This window comes from Strongylocentrotus purpuratus, unplaced genomic scaffold (genome assembly GCF_000002235.5).
Source record: "Strongylocentrotus purpuratus isolate Spur 01 unplaced genomic scaffold, Spur_5.0 spur5_scaffold_21, whole genome shotgun sequence".
Classification (NCBI taxonomy): Eukaryota; Metazoa; Echinodermata; class Echinoidea; order Camarodonta; family Strongylocentrotidae; genus Strongylocentrotus; species Strongylocentrotus purpuratus.
Genome location: NW_022145607.1, coordinates 35,985,294 through 36,007,142, shown reverse-complemented (window position 1 = coordinate 36,007,142; position 21,849 = coordinate 35,985,294). Strand labels below are relative to the sequence as shown.

General features: G+C 36.5%; 1 protein-coding gene across 2 annotated transcripts in view; it reads left to right on the top strand.

The window, feature by feature from the left end:
* LOC592417 (ribosomal protein S6 kinase alpha-2) overlaps nt 1–21,849 on the top strand; it is a 58,999-nt gene that overhangs the window by 17,596 nt on the left and 19,554 nt on the right. For both annotated transcript variants that reach the window (XM_030994668.1, XM_030994669.1), the window contains 2 exons: nt 6,133–6,214; nt 10,460–10,540. In XM_030994668.1, coding sequence (XP_030850528.1) covers nt 6,133–6,214; nt 10,460–10,540 — 163 coding nt within the window. The remainder of the gene's footprint in view (nt 1–6,132; nt 6,215–10,459; nt 10,541–21,849) is intronic.

The window sequence follows — 21,849 nt, the reverse complement described above, 5'->3', positions numbered from 1 at the left end:
GAATTATGAATACATGTATGTCATGTATGTCCTATCTGTGAAATTTAAACATTAGCAGTGTCCTAGTATCCAAATTATGCTAGGTAACCAGTTTACTGTTTAGAGTTCCCTGTTTAGAGTTCCCTGTCAGACACTTTTGAGAGACTGACTGGCTTTTTTTCTTTGGTAATAACATAAATAAAATGAGCTGTAAAGGGTACATGAGCATTTGACTACCGTATTTGCCGGCGATAAGGCTGCAGCGCCGTATAGGCCGCACCCCCTGATTTTGACATTTAAAAAAAAAAAAAAAAAAAACTTTTGTCGAAGTCGGGATTTGATCTCTTGCGTACAAATGTTGATGTGACTAAAATCACCGCCTTAGACCGCTCGGCCATCCCGCACTGATGCTAGCTTATGCTGTTTTCTGTGATGTATACATTGCGTCTCTCTCTTGTGTATTGAAATGGATTCAAAATAGCGACTTCGCGTGCTGGATGCTTCGCGGCAGCTCCGTTAAACGGCCCTTTTACTTTTGCAATGCATTGGCATGAACTTAGATCAAGATCTATCAGCAGATGTTGTTTTTGGAAATTTATTTTCGTCTTCATGTCAACAATGCAAGATAAAATTGTCGGTAAGATGTGTGGAAATGTCCTGTACCATAGTGGTATAGTTATTGTACCGTTTATAGTCCCATATGTGCAAATTCGTGCTGGTTTTGCCTTACTTTTTTTTTTTTTTTTTTACTCTTTCACCGCATAGGCCGCACCCCGACTTTTTGATATTTTATCTTCCAAAAATACTGCGGCCTTTACGCCGGCAAATACGGTACATCAATATCCATCTACTTGTAATGGCAAAAATTAAACTGATTGAATCTTTGTGCAGCACAAAACTTACGACCATTTGGTAAAAGTGTCTGATAATTATTAAGTGGTTGCAATCACTTAAGTCGATTTGACACGTAATGGTCGTTATTTTCCCAACAAAAACAATTTTCAAGCCCTTTCGTTTTGAGGGAAGTTCTAATTAGTATTATCTTTCAAATGCGTTTGGAATTTAACCTTTTCATTTTTGGGGCCTGCAAATGGGACATAGTACCTTTAATGCAACGTCCTTCAGTCTTACTGACATACTTCCTTCCACTTTGGTTCACTATGTAACAGATATGTCAAATCGATGCTTTCATCATGGACCTACTTCCATTTAAGTTCATGATATTTTTGAGAAAAGAAATTGACTGGACAAGTTCATATGGAAACCAAAATGAGCAGTGGAATTGCACTGACGTATTAAACTCTAGTGCCTGATTTTGTCCGGGAATCCGATCCACTTTCTTGCTTAGATGGTGGTTGTATAAAGTACATTGGGATTGCGCTGACGTAATTCTTGTGCCTAATTTTGTCCGGGAATCCGAAACCACTTTCTTGCTGAGATGGTGGTTGTATAAAGTACATTACCCCAATAAAAGGAGGTAAATGATCAATGGAGATAAGCGTGTGTGTGTCTCCTTGAAATGGACTTCAGCATAAATTGAGGAAATGATGGACCGACCGTGGAAGCCACTCTCTTGCATCACGTTAGCTGTATTGTACAAGACCTACTCGGACTGTTCTAAAATGATTTGATTAAGATTTACATTCAAAACCACTTACCTATTGTCATTCAAATAGTGTCATTGATAGGCTTAAATAATCCCTTGACATTTCCAAATATTATAATTGAGTGTTTTGTGCTCTATTAATTTTTCGTATTGATTTTGAAAGGTCATGAATTCTAGCACATTGAAAATAGATATCAGAATACTCATTAGCAAATAATATTTAGATGTGGAAAGGTAAAAATCAAAAAGGGAGGGGGGCGGGGGGGGGGGGGGCATTGGTTAAGAAAGAGAGAAACTTGATCATGAACAAACCTATTTTTTTTTTTTGATTTTCCTTCCTCTCGAGCTACTTCAGAGATTATACATGTATTGTGTGTGTGCAGATAAAAGGTCATTTGTAGTTTGTGCAGTTATGCCATACCTATGAACTAATTCCCTGATTTGGCAAATAAATCAGAAAATAGTAGTGTTGTATCATGATCCCAAGGTTTCCTCAACAGACCATCTATCATTCAGGTTTCAGTTTAAATGTTTTTGAGTCAAATTACTATTCTACTCTGGATACTTACAATGGGATTACTGGTACGTTCATTGATTGTAACCTTCTGCATTTGTGAAGAAGGTTATTCTACATCATAAAAAAACATGCTATTTTAAAGAATTTTTGATTGAATGAAAGTTATTGTATTTTCAATGCAAAGTCAGCCAGTTTTAGAAGTGCAGTGAACTGTAGCAAGATTGAGATACTCTATATTTGTTTTTCTTGATTTCTTTCTTGCACACAATACATTGATTGGATTTTGTGTCATTACCAAACACAAAAAGAGAATTTTTTTTTCTTCACCATATACTTGTATTAAAGATCATTATCAACCTTCATATAAACAAAACAGCATTACTGTATATCATCTTATGTGACAGAAATCAGTGCATACAAGATATTTGACGAATGGAATTACAGTTTAGACGGACCCTTCTTTTTTCATTTCATATCCTGTAAGGATCCCCCAATCTCGAGAATATATTGAATATTGCAGTCGTATGAATTATTCAGACTGTTTAAATTGACTCGGCGTATTTCATCATCCTCCCTCTTCCCACTTCCTCTCATAAATCTTCCCTGCTTAAAATGTCCTCTCTGTCAAGCTCGCCACCCACTCTTATACCTGTACAATTAACTGATCAAAGAGTCATACATGCTCCCCCCCCCCCCCCTCCTCTCCTCCTTATTTCTACACTTCCTCGCTTCCATCCCACTTTTCCTGCATTCAGACTACCGGCATTCGTCTTATAGCTGTACGACTCTCGTTTAGCTAGATACGATTTAGTGATGACATTTTTCCTAGTCTGAGCGCCCTGTTAAGAAATGTTGGAACTATCGTGTAGCAAAATACCTGTTTGTGCCGTGTTTCAATGAAAACTCAATTTAGACTCGGGGTCCTATTCTAGTCTGAATGTCGTATTGTATTTTACTGTGAGCACACAGAAATGAAAATTAGCCAGCTGTCACATCAAGTTGTCGACTGACTTTGGGCGCGTTCATGCTTGATTTTGACGGCCAGAATCAGGCATCTGTTACGCGTTTAGTTTAAAACACGGTTGCGTCTTAGCTCACTTTTGTAGAATCACCGAAAAACGGCGATCACGATCGCCGATCGTAAACTCACAAAAAGATGCGTTTACAATTTGTAAACGCGTTTAAATGGGGTCAACGCACTGACCTCTAGTGGGTCTACGTAGCATGCACAGTGAAGGTTTGCGAATCCAGCTGGAAGACCAATTAAGGCCACACACTGAGAATTGCCTGGGGGAGCCAGAGAAATAAGCATGAACACTACATCGTGGAACTGCGATCACGATGAGCGTTTACGATGAGCGTTTCAGATCGCTCATTCTGCCTTCAAAATTTAAGCATGAACGCAGCCTTTGTCAAACTTACGTTTCATTGTACAATGTTATTATCTAGTCTGTACGCTCCTTCGCTATACAATGATTCTATAAGGTGGTATCTCACTGAGCAGCGAACGCTTACGAACGTTGTGAATTTTGGCAGTTGGCGATTATTAATGATTGTAACTGTAAGCAAATGTTAGCAACAGTATTAGCGAATATTAGCAACTATTTGCCAATCCTTTGCCACCATTTGCCACCATTTGCCAATCCTTTGCCATCATTTGTGATTGTTTGAGACCTTTTACGAACCCTGGCGAAACCCCAATTCGCTTAATTTGCAAGCTTTCGCCGCTCAGTGAGATACCCTCTTCATATGACATTTCTTTGTACAATCTTGTTATCTAGTCTGTATGCTTCTTCGCTATACAACGTTTCTTTATACATCGTTTCTCCCTACCGTCTGAACGGGCCATTATTCTCCTTTGACTTGCCCTTTCCATTCAATTTCATAAACTTTTCTCTTTGATGCCCTCCTCTCCTCCCAAGGGGCTCACCTCTCCACTGTGGTGCGTTCTTACCAATGTTCATTTAAATACCTGTCCCACCGACGCGACAGCATGAATTGATGACAAGTGCTCCAGCCAGAAGTCCTGTCTTCACTAGCTCGAGATTGCCAAATATCCCGCTGTTTGAACTATCCCGATCGCTAACTACCAGCTAATTTGCGTCTTCATCAGCCCGAAGTTGCAATTAGTGGGATATTTGGTCGGGATTGTCATCCCAAGATATCTTGGGATAGTTTGCAAAATATCCAGCTATTTGTCCGGTGTGTCTTCACCAGACCGAAGACTCACACTATGCGCGAACGCTGAGCAAAATATCTCGAGCTAATTTCTCAAGGTCGAGTTTCAAGTTTCGAGGTCGAATCTCGAGCTGATGAAGACGCGATTTGTAACTTCGGGATTATTTCCCAAATCAGAAATAGCGGGCTACTTGGCAATCTCGAGCTGATGAAGACGTGCCTAGAGACTCTAGCTCATTATTGATCACACCACTTTTCATTTGAAAGGTGCCTGCTGAGTTATATTGGATAGTCATATATGTTCTAGGATGAGTGTAGGCTACATCCGTCTCTATGCCCTGTACTTCCTGTCTCATATAACATGTCTGTAATGTTATTCACATGGAAGCTACCTATGTATGTTACATATCTTTGACATTCCAACAGAGGTACATAAAGTTCACACATGAGACAGTGTCACACAGAGGCCCAAAATCTGAATTTTAGTTATCCAGATTTTAGTTATCCTCTTAATTGGCTGTCTGTTCAAAAATCCCTTCAAAAATCCCTTCAAAAATGTTCATATGAAGCAAGATAATTCTCTCTTGAAAGGATTTTTCAAGGTTTTTTTTAAGGGATTTTCTATCTGATACCGATGTTGAAATAATCTCTTTAAAGGTCAGTGTAAGTTTAACGTGATTGGCTGGCATAGGGTTTTTAACGCGCTATCATAACCTGCGCACAATTATATTACAATGTAGCGCACATTTAATGATTGAACGTGTGATTTAACAATGTTTATCTACCTAAACGGCACATGCGCAGTGGCCCATCAAAAATCTGGATATCAGTTATCCGGTTTATTGGTATTTGTCACCAGTCTTTCACCAAAGTAAATGAAAAAACTAGATTTCTAAAATCTGGTTTATTCAAGATGGGTCGGGATTTTTCTATGTGACACCGCCTAAAGTTCAAACTTCATACATTTACATGTATCGTCTGTTCAGAGCCAGAAGGGCATGAGAGTTAACACCCTTCTGGCTCTCAGCACATGATATATATATATATATATACAGTGAAACCTGTCTATAAAGACCACCCAAGGGAGATAAGAAAAGTGGTCTTTATAGGCAGGTGGTCTTTAAGTTCAGGTTTCTTTAGTACATGTTTCAATGAGAAACCATTCTCAAGGGAAACAAAAAATGTGGTCTTAAAAGGCAGGTGGTCTTTATGTTCAGGTGCCTATAGTACATGTTTTAATGAGGAACCATTTTCAAGCGAAACAAAAAATGTGGTCTTTGTAGACAGGTGTTCTTTCTATACAGGTGGTCATTTTACAAAGCAGGTTTGAATGTACATGTTGTTAAAGCAATGATTCTTGTCCGTGAGAAAACAGGCCATTTTCATAATATATGTAAAATCAAATTTTATTGCACAAAACTTTAATGAGTGCCTCATTACAATTATTTAGTTCACCTGTTACATATACATGTAATTGTAGGTAGTCAGAATGCAAATTGTATAAATTATGTGTCGATAGGAAGGACAAGCCATGATGTTTTCTTTGTTTAACCTAGGAATAATTAATATATTGCAATTACCATACTGACTATTGATTTGCAATTATTTGTAACAGGTGAATTAAATAATTTGTCTATTGTAGAACATATTCCAGGATTTCTTATGTACAGCAAGCTGCATAAATTAGAGATCACTTACACATACAAAATCAGAATTCAAAAAAGTGATTTTAATTATGAATGTTGAAGTTCAAGAAAACAAAGTTTGCTCACCAATGCAAATATTTCATAACCAGCAGTACAGGAATGTAAACTTACTTCATTTTATTAATTTCTTTGTTCCTTTTGCTCAGGTGTTCTTGGTGAGAAAAACATCAGGTCAAGATGCAGGAACAAAATACGCCATGAAGGTCTTAAAGAAGGCTACACTTAAAGGTAAGATGAGGGGTCATATCTCTTAAAAGGGATTGGGTATCTTTGCCTCAGGTTCTCAACAAAATCCTGGATTTAGCTCATGCTGCAATCATAATTATAAACCTTTAGGTCAGTCAGAAATGATTTACCATAACAGTACAGCGTCTTCTTTAAGTGATATTTTTGCGTTATTTGTTATCTGGAATGCTAGGAACTATGTTATAAATGAGCAGAAATAACAAAAAGTATAGAAAGTTTTTAGTCTATTTCCAATGAAGTACATTTTGAAGTTTTTGAATGAGAGCGATTTAATTAGGCTTGAGTCGGTACGGTCGATCACACCGGGACCCGACCGTTGCCGTCGGGTCCCGGTTTCGTTTTTTGAGAACCGGCGCTCCGAAAAAAATAATGAAATATATAAGAAATTGCAGTTTTGCACACCACTAAAATCAATCCACCCTAAAACTTAAGTATTTAATTGTTACCAATCGTATTCTAGCTCATCCAGAATCAATCCGAACTGCTGATATAAATATGGGTTGCAAAGCAGTTCGCCCCATGGGGTTGTTGTTGCCAGCTGCTAGCTAGCTACTGTACTGGCCGGGTCTCTCGGCAGAATTAATAAATCAGGTTGAAAGAAACATTAATGTTTGAATAATAAAACGACTTTCTAAAAAGTACTTCTTTACAACATACCGATCGAATAATTTTTAAAAGACAAAATATATATTTTTTCTTTGATTTTGAACACCGCATGCTTCTTTTAAAAGCTGAAAATGACTTGGTAATCACAAGAAGTTTCGATACGGATAGCTGTTGCAATGCAAGTTCAGACTAGTCTCGGAAAAATGCGCAGTGCTCCTTGTTAGCTATAATGCGTGCCAGAACGAACCCAAACAAAGACGTGATCGCAATTGGAAAGACAACTACTCAAAATTATCGTAAGCAGATACATAACTTGGAGGAAGAATACAATAGTTGTCCAAATAAAGCCACATAAATAGTGATATTTAATGAGTTACTATAGGTACAATCATTATCGGAAAGGCCTGCTGCAATATATCTAAACGTGTTTAAATTGAACACGAGGCAAATACCGCCCTCTACGGTAAAAAGCAGTATAACAAAGGATTCGAGTATTTGCAGCAGGCCCCTTGCGATAAAAATGTACCCAGTTACTCCTCGATTATCACAATTTCTGTGGCATTTCTTGGGCGATTATTGAATTCTTTGTCCAAGTTATGTATCTGATTATGGTAATTTTGAGCAGTATATCTTTCCAATTGTGCTCTCGTAGTTTTTAATGATTTTTTTCTCGTTACGATCACGTCTTTGTTTGGGTTCGTTCTGGCACGCATTACAGATAACGAGGAGCACTGCGCATTTTTCCGAGACTAGTCTGAACTTGCCTTGCAACAGCTATTCGTATCGAAACTTCTTGTGATTACCAAGTAATTTTCAGCTTTAAAAAAAAAGCATGCGATGTTTAAAATAAAAGATAAATATTTATTTTTGTCTTTAAAATATTATATGATCGGTATATTGTACAGAAGAATTTTTTAGAAAGCCGTTTTATTATTCTAACATTCATATTTTTGGACAAGATTTATTCAACCTGCATAGACAAAATGGCGGCTCGATTGTAGTCTTTATATTTTTGCTCGAGTTTTTTTTACTTTTAGAGGCACGATAATGGCACTAAACATCGCCAATCATGGATGAATATAATGTCAAATGGAAGAATATACCAATCTGTGCCGAGGTATGCATGTGTTGATTTATTTGACTGATAAAAATGTCACTTTTAAGGGACATACTGATGATATGCGCTTTTTATAGAGGCAAGTGACAAATCCTGCGAGCTGATTTCGGGACACCGGGTCCCGACCGGTGCAAGGCCGTCGGGACCCGGTTTATGAAAATCCCGACATGACTCAGGCCTAGATTTAATTGAACTAACTAATCATCATTAACTAGTCTTTAAATTAGCAACCCGATTTAAGATATCAAGTCACTATTTTTGTGTACAAATCTGTCATTTTTCTGTTAAATTTTGCAATTTTCATTAATATTGGTTCAAAACATTTTTCCCCTTAACTATGACGGGTCGGTAAATAGGATTAATTATTGCCAATTGTTTTGAAACCCTTTGACTGATCAAAGTGGGCAGCCCGTAAAAACTAAATACATTGTGAAAAACAACAACTAAAGTTACGAGAAAGAAAGCATATTTGGGAAATGAAAAGTATAATGATAATATAAATCTAGGCCCATGGAGCAAGCGGGTAGACATTAAAAAGCACTGTGTGAAGATAAGAGTGTGTAGTTAAGAAGTCTTTTATATCATTGATAATTCAATTCAATTCAAGGCTAAAAAGCTGAAATGTATGTGTTTACAATGATCGAGGATACATATAAATAGAAAAGAATATCCATTCACAAAACATATCTACATTATCGTACAATGAAACCATGACAGATAAAATACTGGTCTGGTTAAAAAGACAACTGTTCAAATACACAAATAAAAAAGATTGGGTTTGAAAAGAAAAACTTAAAACAATCAGTGATTATTAAGAAGATCAATAAAATATGGTATTGCACTTTGTTTAAAACGAGAGGTTCTGCATTTATATTGACTATTCTTGTGTTTATTTCTTTCGTTCGTTCGTTCGTTCGTGTCTCCTTAGATCAAGATTAATGTATCTTGATCTTCGGAGTAGTTGCTACTGCAACTATTTATGTTGGCATGTTTATTTCATAATGACATGCCAACAATTTTTTGTTCAGGAATCCAGCCTTTGCATTGTGGGTTATCAATTAGAGATTCAGCAAAAACAATACTTAATTTTTTACGCCTTATTTGTAATCATAATATTAATAGTTCATCTCCTCTCCCTGATGCTCGTAATAAGTGGCACCATCCTCAGGCAAAAGAAGCATGCATGATCTGAGTCTAAGAAACTCTAAATATAACCCATGTTAATGAAAAACTAGCACACTTAAAACAATTTCTGTTAATTAATGGCTCTTAATGTATGAATCATTAAATTATTAAATCATTAAATATAATGGCAAAGTCCACTTTAGCTTTGCAGGCAGTAGCCCTCCAAAATTATTTTACGCATCTTATGGTTACGCCAATCCTTCCCTGTATACTTTGTTTTTTGAACCCAGACATATCATTGCCTCATCAGAATAGGAACAGAGTCCTCATCTTTTATTCAAACTGAGTTTTATTCTAGCCTGTATATCTAATCTGTTTCTGCTCATCTTGATTGAGCTGTTATGCATAATTACAGACTTCTTGTATTAGAATAATGCATTCTCAATCCACAAATGGTGCGATTGCATATTTATCCTGTTCTGACTGTGTCAGTATACATGTACATGTATGCCCCCTGGTAATTGTAAGCAATATCATTGATGTTTATAAAAGGAAAGTGAGATAAAAGAGGACATCAATGCCTAATCTGTTTATCCAACCAGACAGAAAACATAATTTTATTCTAAAATGGATTTATGAGTACTACATGTATACTGGCAAGGACGGAAAATCAATTCTCACTGACTCTACCCAATGAAATATACACCGAATGTTCCAGAATGCAAATATATTGTATATATCGGTCAATTGATTATAGAATAAAATGTGATAGCTGAATTATGATCAATCAAGTAAGTATTCATGCTTATAATTTCCATCACATGCATTATAACAAGTGGGTACAATATGTTCAGAACCATTTAATTTTCTTCAAATATCTTGTAATAAATTGAAAGGAAATTTCAGAGGAATATTGTAGTTGTGAAAATATCCTTTTAGTGTCTATGTAAGCCATGTTTTCAATTTCATATTAGATAGGTTACAGTAGTTTTAGTATGTTCTTTGTTTTTTGTTCTGTTCTTTTGTCCTCGTTTTCCTGTATGTGTGTTTTTAGGGGTAGGCTTTTATATAAGGAATCCCTCCTTTCTGCCTATCCCAAATGCTCTTATAAATTGCCATTGTATTTGTTATCACTTTCTTGTTTTTTGTATAACTCCATAGTCTTGTCAACTATGTTTCCTCATAGCTTTAACCATCCTTTGGTATATTGTATAATGTTGTATACTAATTTCTAGATATGCCTACATTATGTCCTTATCTCTACAATAATTCAGTCATTTCTACATCTCCTCCTAATCATCTTTAATATTCCATGATGTTTAGTTATATGTGTCTTTGTCTTTAGTTATATATCTCTTTGTCTTTTCATTATTTAACAGTACGTGATCGTGTGAGGACAAAGATGGAGAGAAACATCTTGGTGGATGTGAATCATCCATTTATCGTCCAACTCCACTATGGTAAGTCAATGCATCCTAGAAACTTTTCTTGATAAGGCCATGAATTTAACCCATTGCCTTCTGGAACCGAGTGGTCCATGTACATGTAGTAAGCCTGTGGCAGTGAGAAAATTTAGTAATCGTCGGGTTAACTTACAGTGTACATGTACAACAGCGTTCCGGATAGTTTGGAGGTTTGAATTTCTTAATATCATCATTCTCAATCTCATTCTTCCAGTAACAAATTATAGATTTCTTATTTGACTGATATACAGATGTTATCATGAAAGCAAAGAGAAAACAAAAATTGAGAATTGGTGACAAAAATAGGAGAAGGAAATAGATAGCAGATTACAAGGAAAGGAAGAGAACTGAGCAAGAAAGAAGGAGGAGATAGTTTGAAGTAGAAAGAGAACATGCCCAGCTGGAGCAGAGCGATAAAAGAAAATTCACTGTGATATTAGTCGGGACAATAGCATCCTAACTATTAAATGTTGGCTTTTTATCATGTGAGTTGAAGCAGAACTGAAATCTGTCCTAGGATGAGAATATGTTCATATTTTAATGGATGATTAGAAAGAGTCAGCAACCCAGTATGGATGCATCGAAGTGCAATAGAAGAAAAGGATGTTACTTACTATCCAGAATTATATTTACTTCATGAATATAGTTAATATGGCAATGCGAAAGTAGTTTTTTTTTAAATGACAGTAGCATTGATTGCTAGGATGATAGAAAATCTAAATAAAGAACTTGTCAAAATGTCATGCAGGTTAATGTCGATAGTGATACATGATGAGTAAATCAACTTTATCATTTTGTGATGTAGAGAAAATTCATAGTTTTATTCCAATGAGCATTATGATGATAGAGCGCTTCTCTAGATGCGTTTTTGAGCTTTAGGTGATTATTAATGAGAGACGATAGGTTTTGTAAAGCAGTGCGCCACTCCTGGGACATGATGAAATGCAAATGAAAGAAAGCAGATAAGTGGTATCTCACATGTATCCCTTAGCGTTCTCAATACCTGACTTGAATACTGATAGAAGGAGCATTTACACTCAAGTAAAAACCGTTGGTTTCTCTCACATTCAGAGTTTGTTAGGCAAAAAGACAATACCATAACAAAAAATTACCTCTAAAATTGTGGTTATTTGAAACGCTTGCTGAAACTCTGCCGTTTTTTTTTGCAGTGTAAATTCTAGCTTTTACATGTACAACACCAGTGAATTATTCTGGTTTTTGCTCACATACCGTAATTAACGGTGTATTAACCACACTTTTTTGCCGCCGAAAAAAATTCAAAGGGGGTTCGTCTTATACACGGTACACCAAAAAAAAACCAAAAAAAACCTGGCGCTATGCCTGGCAATGTCTCCCAGCTCAGTAATCGGTGTGTTGACTCACCACTCGGAAACTAGAAGGTTTGAAAGTAATCTTTCTAATAGATCTCAATATGTAGTTTATAATAATAATTCCTCCAATTTGTCTTCTATTACATGGCGTACCACAAGGTTCTATCCTAGGTCCTCTACTGTATTTTAATTTACATTAATGATCTTACACATTCAGCTGCACCTCGCAGTTAAATGAAAGGCCTTCCCGCATGGGTTTTTTAACACAGACCTGGCTTGCTGCCGACAGAGTCAGAATTAAAAAAAAAAATTTAGGGCGAAAAAGAGGGGTGTGGCTTATACACCGTTAATACGGTTCATGTAACTCCTCTTGCTTCCATGCTATCACATGCAGAACAGGTACAAAAAAGAATGAGCAAACACCGACAGCCTTTTTATGGGCCTTTCCAGTAATGTAGATGGTGGTTCAAATAAAATCAATGGTTTTTTCAAACTTGTTTTCTACAATGTAAATGGGCATAAAGACATTGTTTTCTTGTCATGTTAGATCTTCCTGATATGGGATTTGCATGCAGGCCTACAACTCAGCTCTGTGCGTGTAAAACAACTTGATTTTTAAGGCAGGGTACTTTACCAAAATAGCAACCACTGCTGTATAGTATTTTTAATCAACTTTTGGTGAAGGCTAACATGGAGCGATTCCGGTTCCATTACTTATGCATCTCATTGTCCAGAATCATCCTGTGTTTTTTAGCAGCGGTTTACAGCGCCATATCTTAAGCGTTTTGGCTTCATGTTACTCTTGTTTTCATCTTATGCTTATAGACTTATTTTCTTCTCCTGGGATGACGATTCCTTCCCATTTTTCCATCCTTAGTGAAACTCTTTCATCAAAAAGTGAACCAAAAAACCTCACCTAATTTTAATGAAAAAGAAATGGGGGTACAGGTAAAGCTAGGAGTAGAGTTTGTGATTTGATGAGATGAATGGTGAGGATATAATATCCTGAGGCACTGCTTGTAATCGATGGGACATAGGAGAGGATAGAGTAGCAGGTTGATGTCACTACCGGTATACCTTACACACTCACTCTCGAACACACACACACACACTCTCGGACTCTGGATGATAATGCTACCTGAATTGTAATTGACCATCAGGGCTACCTAGCCAGTGGAGCGTCCGAACTGGTGGCTCGGAAGTGGATCAATTCACTTGATATATTTAATTACATCAAACGTTTAACATCAGGACTCTTCAGATATCTTCCAAAGAAATTACGTCAAAGTGGTTTCGTTTTGTAAGCTGATCATAAGGGGATAATATTTAGCTTTATTTTTTTTATTTTTGCACCCTTTTTGCACCATTTCAATCTTCTTAAATTATAGAACAAGACTGTAAATGTGTTGTAGGAGTTTGTCTCTGTTTTAAAGTCTACCAATCACCTAACAAATATAATTTGAGTACAACTAGAAGGTATGAAATATAAAATCAACCATTTTTTTAAACCTTGCATTCTATGGGATAACAGTTAATTAGAAAACAAGGAATAAAATTGAATAGAGCTTGTAGCTTGAAAATAGTATAGTGATGTGGAATCCCTGACATGTTGAGCAAATTATCTTTGTAGCTGGTAAAGTTTAACACTGACTAACATTTCTTGTATGTCAGGAGGAAAGACGTACGGGTCTAGTAATCTTGCCTTTTCTATAGTGGCTAGGGGAAAACCCTGGCAAATGAGTAAATATTCATTTTATTCCTTCAATTTGTTATAATTAATATATGAATGACTTGTATAAAAGTGCCAAACAAATAATAATTATAGTAAGAGCAGGGTTCCATCAATAAATGTCGTTTCTGAAATTGATTGCTTTTCTCAAAGTGACATGCCTTAAGGATCATTAAGAAGACTAATGACTAATAATTGCTCTATCCAAAAAAGTGATTGCAGTCATTTAAAAACAGTCCAGGGTTAATAGCATTTTTTTGCTTGGGCAAAGCAAGGTTGCAATATACACCGTACATCATTTTAACATGTCATTAGGTCTGCACAATGAGAGGCATTTGATTGGTAAACATTCCAAGAATGATATGTATGTTAACAAGCATGTTGTGCATGACAAGAACATCATATAAATCATTGCTACTACACCCTTGCTGCGCACTAATGAAGATATTTTTGGTTCCATTTACTTTAAGTTTGACCTAGAGGGATCCCCTGTTCTTTTTACGTAGAATTGAAAAGTCATCAAACATTGCATCGGCCATTCCATAGAAAGTACAGTATTCAAAACTGATTTACCTGAGCATATCTACCCAAAGATGAACTTTGTATCATCAAAGAGATTCAACGCAAATACATGGTGTATTTGAAATATTGTGTATTAAAGGCCAATCCTCATCTACTTTTCAAATTCAAGGAAAATATGAGTTTCTATACCCAACTTTTGACCTACTTACGTATGAACAGGTAAACTTAGGTCAGACTGCAAAGAGCCAATTACTGCACTGTCATCGTATATTGAGGAACTTAACGAGCTGCACAGATGTGTCAAGGCCTATCATCTATCAATCTTACGTGATAGTATGGTGATACATCCATAATAATAGGCCTGCTGTATATAGGAAGATCACATGGCATATACTGTATGTGAGAGGAATTAGTGACAAGAAAAGTCAAACCTGCCTTAGCGACCATCTGTATGGAAAGGCCACTTGTCTAACAAAGTGCACATTTCTGTTTCCGTTGATAAGAATTTCTTATTGAATTTTGTACTAAAGGAACCTGTACATGAAGGTCACCTGTAATAAAGGCCACCTGCCCATTAAGGCCGCCTGCCTATAAAGACCGCTTTTCTTCTCTCCCTTTAGCAGTCTTTGTATACAGGTTTCACTGTATTATCTAATTCACAAATATGTAGCCCTATGCAGACCACCAAACTCATAGCTTTTTTTTCAACTATCAGTCACCTTGTCGGGCAAGGGAGCAGAAATATGTCAAGAACTTCAATCATAGCAAAAAATTCACAAGTTTCTCAGGTTCCTTTTATTGTCCTTTTTTATGCCTCCGCCACCGAAGGTGGTGCCGGAGGCATCATGTTTTCGGGTTGTCCGTCCGTACGTCCGTACGTCCGTCCCGTTTGACCGTTATCACAATATCTCAAGAACCATTTAAGATTTAAACTTAAGACTCGGGAATAGTATTTATCACCATAGGAAGACGATCTGATTAGATTTTGGAGTATGTAGGTCAAAGGTCACAGGTCACAGAGGTCAACTTATGAAATTCCTTGTATTTTTATTTATTTATTTATTTATTTATTTCTGATCTTTTGACAGGGTAGCCCATTCACCAGCAAGTAGTGGTCTTCCATGGGGCCCTGAATGAACATATTTACATCGTTTATAACATTTATACAGAACAGTTACAAAAATAATACTCGTTTGCAAAATAAACATATATCATAAACCTAGTAAACAGTAATGTCAATAGGAAAATATTAATTAAGTCGCAATTATGTGAATAAGTCATGTAAATATTACAGAACATGCACGTAGTGTATATACGGCTGAGCCATTCACAAATTACAACTTTGTTTAAACAATCTCTTAAATGAATTGACAGAGGAAGCCGTTCTCAATGAATTATCTAGCTTATTCCATTCAAATATGGAAGAAACAATTGGGCTACACTTATAACAATCAGTGTGAAATCTAGGCACACGTAAACATCCACTGTCTATTTGCCTTGTATGATGCTCATGTACATCATTAGGATTAATTAAGCCTACCTGAAGGTAAGAAGGTGCTAAGTTATGAATGCATATTATCATCATAACACGACTTAACTCAAACCGCTTGTCTAGTGTCATCCATTTAAGACTTGTGAACAAATCAGCCGACGGTGTGTCATATGTCTTGTTCAATATTATTCTTGCGGCCCTCTTTTGAATTTTTTGCAGCTTCGTTGTATGAGAATGAAATCGGTTCGACCATACAACAGAGCAGTAATCTAATCGTGGCAACACTAGACTGTTATAAAGTAACTTTAAGGATTTTTGAGGCAAAAAACTCTTTGCTCTCTTTATCATGCTAATGTTTTTCTGGGTAAGTTTACTTACGTTTTCAATTTGTTTAGACCATTTCAATTCTTCATCTATCAAAAGTCCTAAGCATTTGGTGAATTGAACTCTTTTGATCAAATTGCCGTTTAATGAAATGGTGAAAGATTCAATTTTCTTGAGATTAGCAGGAGAGCCTATTAACATGACACAAGTTTTTTCAGTGTTAAGAACAAGACGATTTTCCTTAATCCATGCCATGACTCTGTTTAACGCAACAGTTAATTTTTCTTCCACAACAGTTGCATCATTTGCACTGACGGTAAGTGTCGTATCGTCAGCATACATATTTATGATACCTTCAGGAGTACATTCAGGTAGACTATTAACATATATTGAAAATAAAAGGGGACCAAGAATTGAACCTTGTGGCACACCTAATTTGATGGTTGATGGATGCGACTTGGCTCCTTTAAATTGGGTCACTTGTTGTCGATCCCCTAAATATGATTTGAACCAATAAATAGTCCTATTACTACACCCTATACAAGCTAGTTTATGTAGAAGTAGCTCATGGTCAACAGTATCAAAAGCCTTACGAAGATCTATGAAGGCAACTCCAGAAATCTCTTTGTTATCAATATTCAACGACCATTGATTTACAAGTTTTGCAAGTGCAGTAGCTGTTGAATGTTTAGGTCTAAAACCAGACTGATTAGGGTGTAATAATTGATTCACGTCCAAGAATTCACTGAGTTGTTGGTGGACGGCCCTTTCTATAATTTTACTCACGATAGGTAATATTGAAATGGGGCGGTAATTATTCAAAGAAGAAATATCTCCAGATTTGAATATTGGTACTACCCGAGCCTTTTTCCATTCACGTGGAACAACTCCTGTAGACAGGGATTTGTTAATGATATCACAAAGAGACTCTGAGATAACATTCTTCGTCATCTTTAAAAGTTTACAGCTGATGTGATCTTCACCAGTTGCTTTATCTATACTCAGATTATCAATCTGTTTCAATACAAAATCCTCAGTAATCAAATTCAAATTAAATTGCGAATGAGTTGGACCAATATTATTGTCCTCGTCTACTCTCAGTTGAGACTTATTCCTTCGCAGGTCCTTTGTAATCTTAGTAGCATTAGAAATGAAAAAGTCATTAAAAGCTTCAGCAATATTTGCATTGTCTGACACATTAGCACCATCAACATTTATGCTATTGGGAGATATAGGTAATGACTTAGGCACAAGGTTTCTCAAACATCTCCACATTTGCTTACTATTGTTATGATTTTGCGAGATCTGGTCTGCATTATATTCTCTTTTTCTTTTCCTCATGAGATGAATAACTTTATTCTTTAGATATTTGTAGGTGTCCCAAAGATCATCACTTTTGTTAGCTTTAGCAGCTTTGAGAACTTTATCACGTTCCGTCATAAGCTTAACAATCTCGTCAGATATCCATGGACATGCCTTTTTTCTTATCCGCTTTTTACATACTGGTATGTGCTTGTTGATTATGTTATTGAATAGAGTCAACCACATATCCCACGCAACATCAACATTATCTATATCTTTTATGACCTGCCAAGGAGTACTTCTCAATTCACTGTAAAATTTCTCCTCGTCAAGATTTTTAAACGAGCGAAATTCTGCGTATTCAGATTTGTTATGGATCTTTGCACTAAAATCGCGAACCGTATACACCAAATAATGATCACTTATGCTAGTTTCAAATATTCCCCATTCATTGTAAAGTTCCTTGTCTGATACAAATATCAAATCAATTAAAGTAGAAGAGGTATTTGTAACTCTTGTGGCAGTATCAATTAGCTGACTTAGCCCGTACATATTTGTATAAAAACTTAACTTTTCAGCATTCAGATCAAGTTGGTGTGGCATACAATCACAATTGAAATCACCTAAAATAATACAGCTCATATCTTGCGAGAGAGCAGCGTCCATATTTCCGTCTAATTCTTCAAAGAAATCAACGTGAGAATTTGGAGGTCTGTAAAACTCTCCAACCAGGATGGGAGACTTATTTGGATAATGCAATTCAAACCAAAGGCATTCTAAAGTAGATGAAATCAAATCATCCCTTCTTTTATAATTGAACCTCTTGGATATATATACAGCCACACCACCACCATGTCTTGTACGGTCTCTACGTAATAAAATATAATCATCTATATACAATTCAGAATCATCAATCATGGAGTCGCAAAATGTTTCATTTAAACCAATAACATCAAATGATGCATTTCTCAGAAGTAATCTTAGTTCGTCAATCTTAGCAACTAAGCTATGAATATTCAAATGGGCAAATTTTAAGCCCCTATTTCTAAACGGAGGAACTGAACCACCTTCCAACTGTTTAATGTTACTCTTATTCAGTTCATGAGATTGATCCTGAAGATTATGATGTAGTATGCCAGTACCAGAGACAGAGATTGTTAGCGCGATATCTCAAGAACCATTTGAGATTTAAACTTCAAACTTTAGGATAGTATGTATCACCATAGGAAGACGATCTGATTAGATTTTGGAGCACGTATGTCAAAGGTCAAGGGTCACAGAGGTCAACTTATGAAATTCCATACATTGAGATTGTTATCATGATATCTCAAGAACCACTGGAGATTTAAACTTCAAACTTAGTGATAGTGTGTATCACTATAGGAAAACAATCTGATTACATTTTGGAGCATGTAGGTCAAAGGTCGAGGGTCATAGAGGTCAACTTATGAAATTCCATACATTGAGATTGTTATCATGATATCTCAAGAACCACTGGAGATGTAAAAACTTCAAACTTAAGGATAGTATGTATCACCATAGGAAGACGATCTGATTAGATTTTGGAGCACGTAGGTCAAAGGTCAAGGGTCACAGAGGTCAACTTATGAAATTCCATACATTGAGATTGTTATCATAATATCTCAAGAACCACTGGAGATTTAAACTTCAAACTTAATGATAGTGTGTATCACCATAGGAAGACAATCTGATTAGATTTTGGAGCATGTAGGTCAAAGGTCAAGGGTCACAGAGGTCAACTTATGAAATTCCATACATTGAGATCGTTATCGCGATATCTCAAGAACCACTGGAGAATTTTCACTTCAAACTTAATGATAGTATGTACATGTATCACCATATCATAATATCTCAAGAACCACTGGAGATTTAAACTTCAAACTTAATGATAGTGTGTATCACCATAGGAAGACAATCTGATTAGATTTTGGAGCACGTAGGTCAAAGGTCAAGGGTCACAGAGGTCAACTTATGAAATTCCATACATTGAGATTGTTATCATGATATCTCAAGAACCACTGGAGATTTAAACTCCAAACTTGTTTAAATTGCTCTATGGCGGAGGCATCATTTTGGACTACGCGCAGTCAAAATTCCATCTAGTTCCCTTCTGTTCTAGGGATCTTAGTATTGCTGAATAAGCAATGGCCACTCCTTAGAGTTATTTCAGAACAATTGTATTCAGAGAGAGTAATCACTAAAATTAAATGAATATAATTGTTTTATCCTGTGCTGCTTTTCTATACCCCTGCTGTATCCAAGCCATAACAACAGGCAATGACTTTAGATTTGGTTAAAGATAAATTGAATTTCTGGTAAATATAGAAAATAAATTCTCACAGAATCCAACAAAACTTACACTCAATGCTCAAGATCACAAATAAATGTCATGTGCCAAACAATTTGGGAAGAAAAGGTATAGTGGCTGAGTAATGAGCATGAGGAAATCTGGGTAAGTAGGCCGACACCATGTCCTTATAAACACAGGTCACTATGTGCAAATGAGAGTTATGTTTTTCTCGTCCAAGATGATGCCCAGTAGGTTTTTGTGCGATTGTTTATACATGTATTTCACTGGTTCAAAAAAACCAATCTACTGCAGGATAAACAATCCAGAATAAATCATTGCAATTTTCTCTCAAAATACTTTTCTCATGCCAGAGCTCAAGATTAGCTTTAAGCAGTAGAAGCTTGTCCTTTATGTGGCCTCTACCTACTCACAATCTGGGAAGATGCGCTGATCATTTATATTCATGCACCTAATAAACTTGGCGCATTTAAGAGGGAGCCTCAGCTCATTTTCTGTGCTCATGGTGTGCTAAAGTGAGTCAGGATACATGAATAATGAATGGACGTACGTAGCTAGCCCTCCTGGCCTGGCTGGCCATTATCATCACGCTGTCTCTCTCTCTCTCTCTCTCTGTCTCTGTCTTTGTCTCTCCCTCTCGCGTTCTCTCTTTCTCTCTCTCTCTCTCTCTCTCTCTCTCTCTCTATCTCTGTGCCCATGCATTATGTTCTTACAATTACATAGTATCCTTAGCCTTCTTAGCCTAGCTTCAAGGCTGTATGAATACCCCCTACCTTCAGTTAATAAGAGAGGATAATTCATCACCCAGTGATGTAGCCTCTTTCCAGGTGTGTGCATGTTTAAAACACCTCTAGATATAAAGCGGTATCACTATGGTATCTCTCTGTGCCCCTGCATTATGTTCTTACAATTACATAGTATCCTTAGCCTTCTTAGCCTAGCTTCAAGGCTGTATGAATACCCCCTACCTTCAGTTAATAAAAGAGGAGAATTCATCACCCAGTGATGTAGCCTCTTTCTAGGTGTGTGCATGTTTAAATTAAAACCCCTTTAGATATAGTATGAAGCCGAAGCGGTAAACCATGGGGTTCTTTTCTCTCACATCGATATTGATGTCTTTCACCTATTCTTGTTACCAGATCTCTTTTAGAGCTTTGAAAGTTAAGTCAGTCAACACTCTCTCATTGACACCCCCCCCCCCTCCCCACATGTATTATGTATCTACTGCAGAACTGGTAGAAAGTGATCTCCCTTTCCCAAATATCATACACATGCAGACAAGTAAACTGTAAATCAAATATTTCCAGAAACATTATTTGTATAATTTGAAATGAAATAAAATAAAATAAGTTTTGAAGCTGTGTTGAAATGCATAGTTGTTTTGGACAGCATGATAAAACTATACACACTCACACACGAGGATCTGAGCGTACTGATTAGTTTTAAAAATCAAGATCTTCCTGTTTAAAGACAAGCCCTACAGACGACCAGTCTAGCTGCTCAGGTATTATACCTTTGTAGGTTCATATGTCTATGAATCACAATTTTCCTCGTTAAAATATGAAATCAAGTTAATAAATTACATTGCCGTATGCTGTATTGGCTGCCTAGTTTGTCACTAATTTCAGTGGAAATGGTCAATAAAGATGAATTTTGCCCAATGAGTTTACAATGAACTGTACTTCAGCAGCTGGCTAGTTGAAGTTGCTAATAGTTTTAATTTTGTCTTTCTTTGAGTATATGTTGTTTGCTATTAATAGACACGGGAAACAAAACAGAAAGTGACAACCTGAGGCTCCAAATAATACAGTATGACTCAGTGCTCATGCATTACTATACTTTATGCTTATGTTGCCAAATTTGCAATGTGTTACTATGTACACTAAATGTTTGGTTGCCAGATACAATGTTTGATGCCAGGTTAAATCTAGATTCTGGAGCACGGTCAGTGGCAATGACTAATTAACTCATTCTGAATACAATATCATACTATATGTTCATGTAAATATCATAAATTTCTCTGTCTCAGTTTCTCTCTATCCCTCTGTCTCTGTCTGTCTGTCTCTTTCACTCTCTCTCTGTCCCTGTATGTCTGTCTGTCTGTATCTCTCTACCCCTCTGTCTCTTTCTCTCTGTGACTCTCTCTCTCTCTCTCTCTCTGTCCCTGTATGTCTGTCTGTCTTTCTCTCTATCCCTTTGTCTCTTTCTCTCTCTCTCTCTCTCTATGTGTGTGTGTGTGTGTGTGTGTGTGTGTCTCTCTCTCTGTCCCTGTATGTC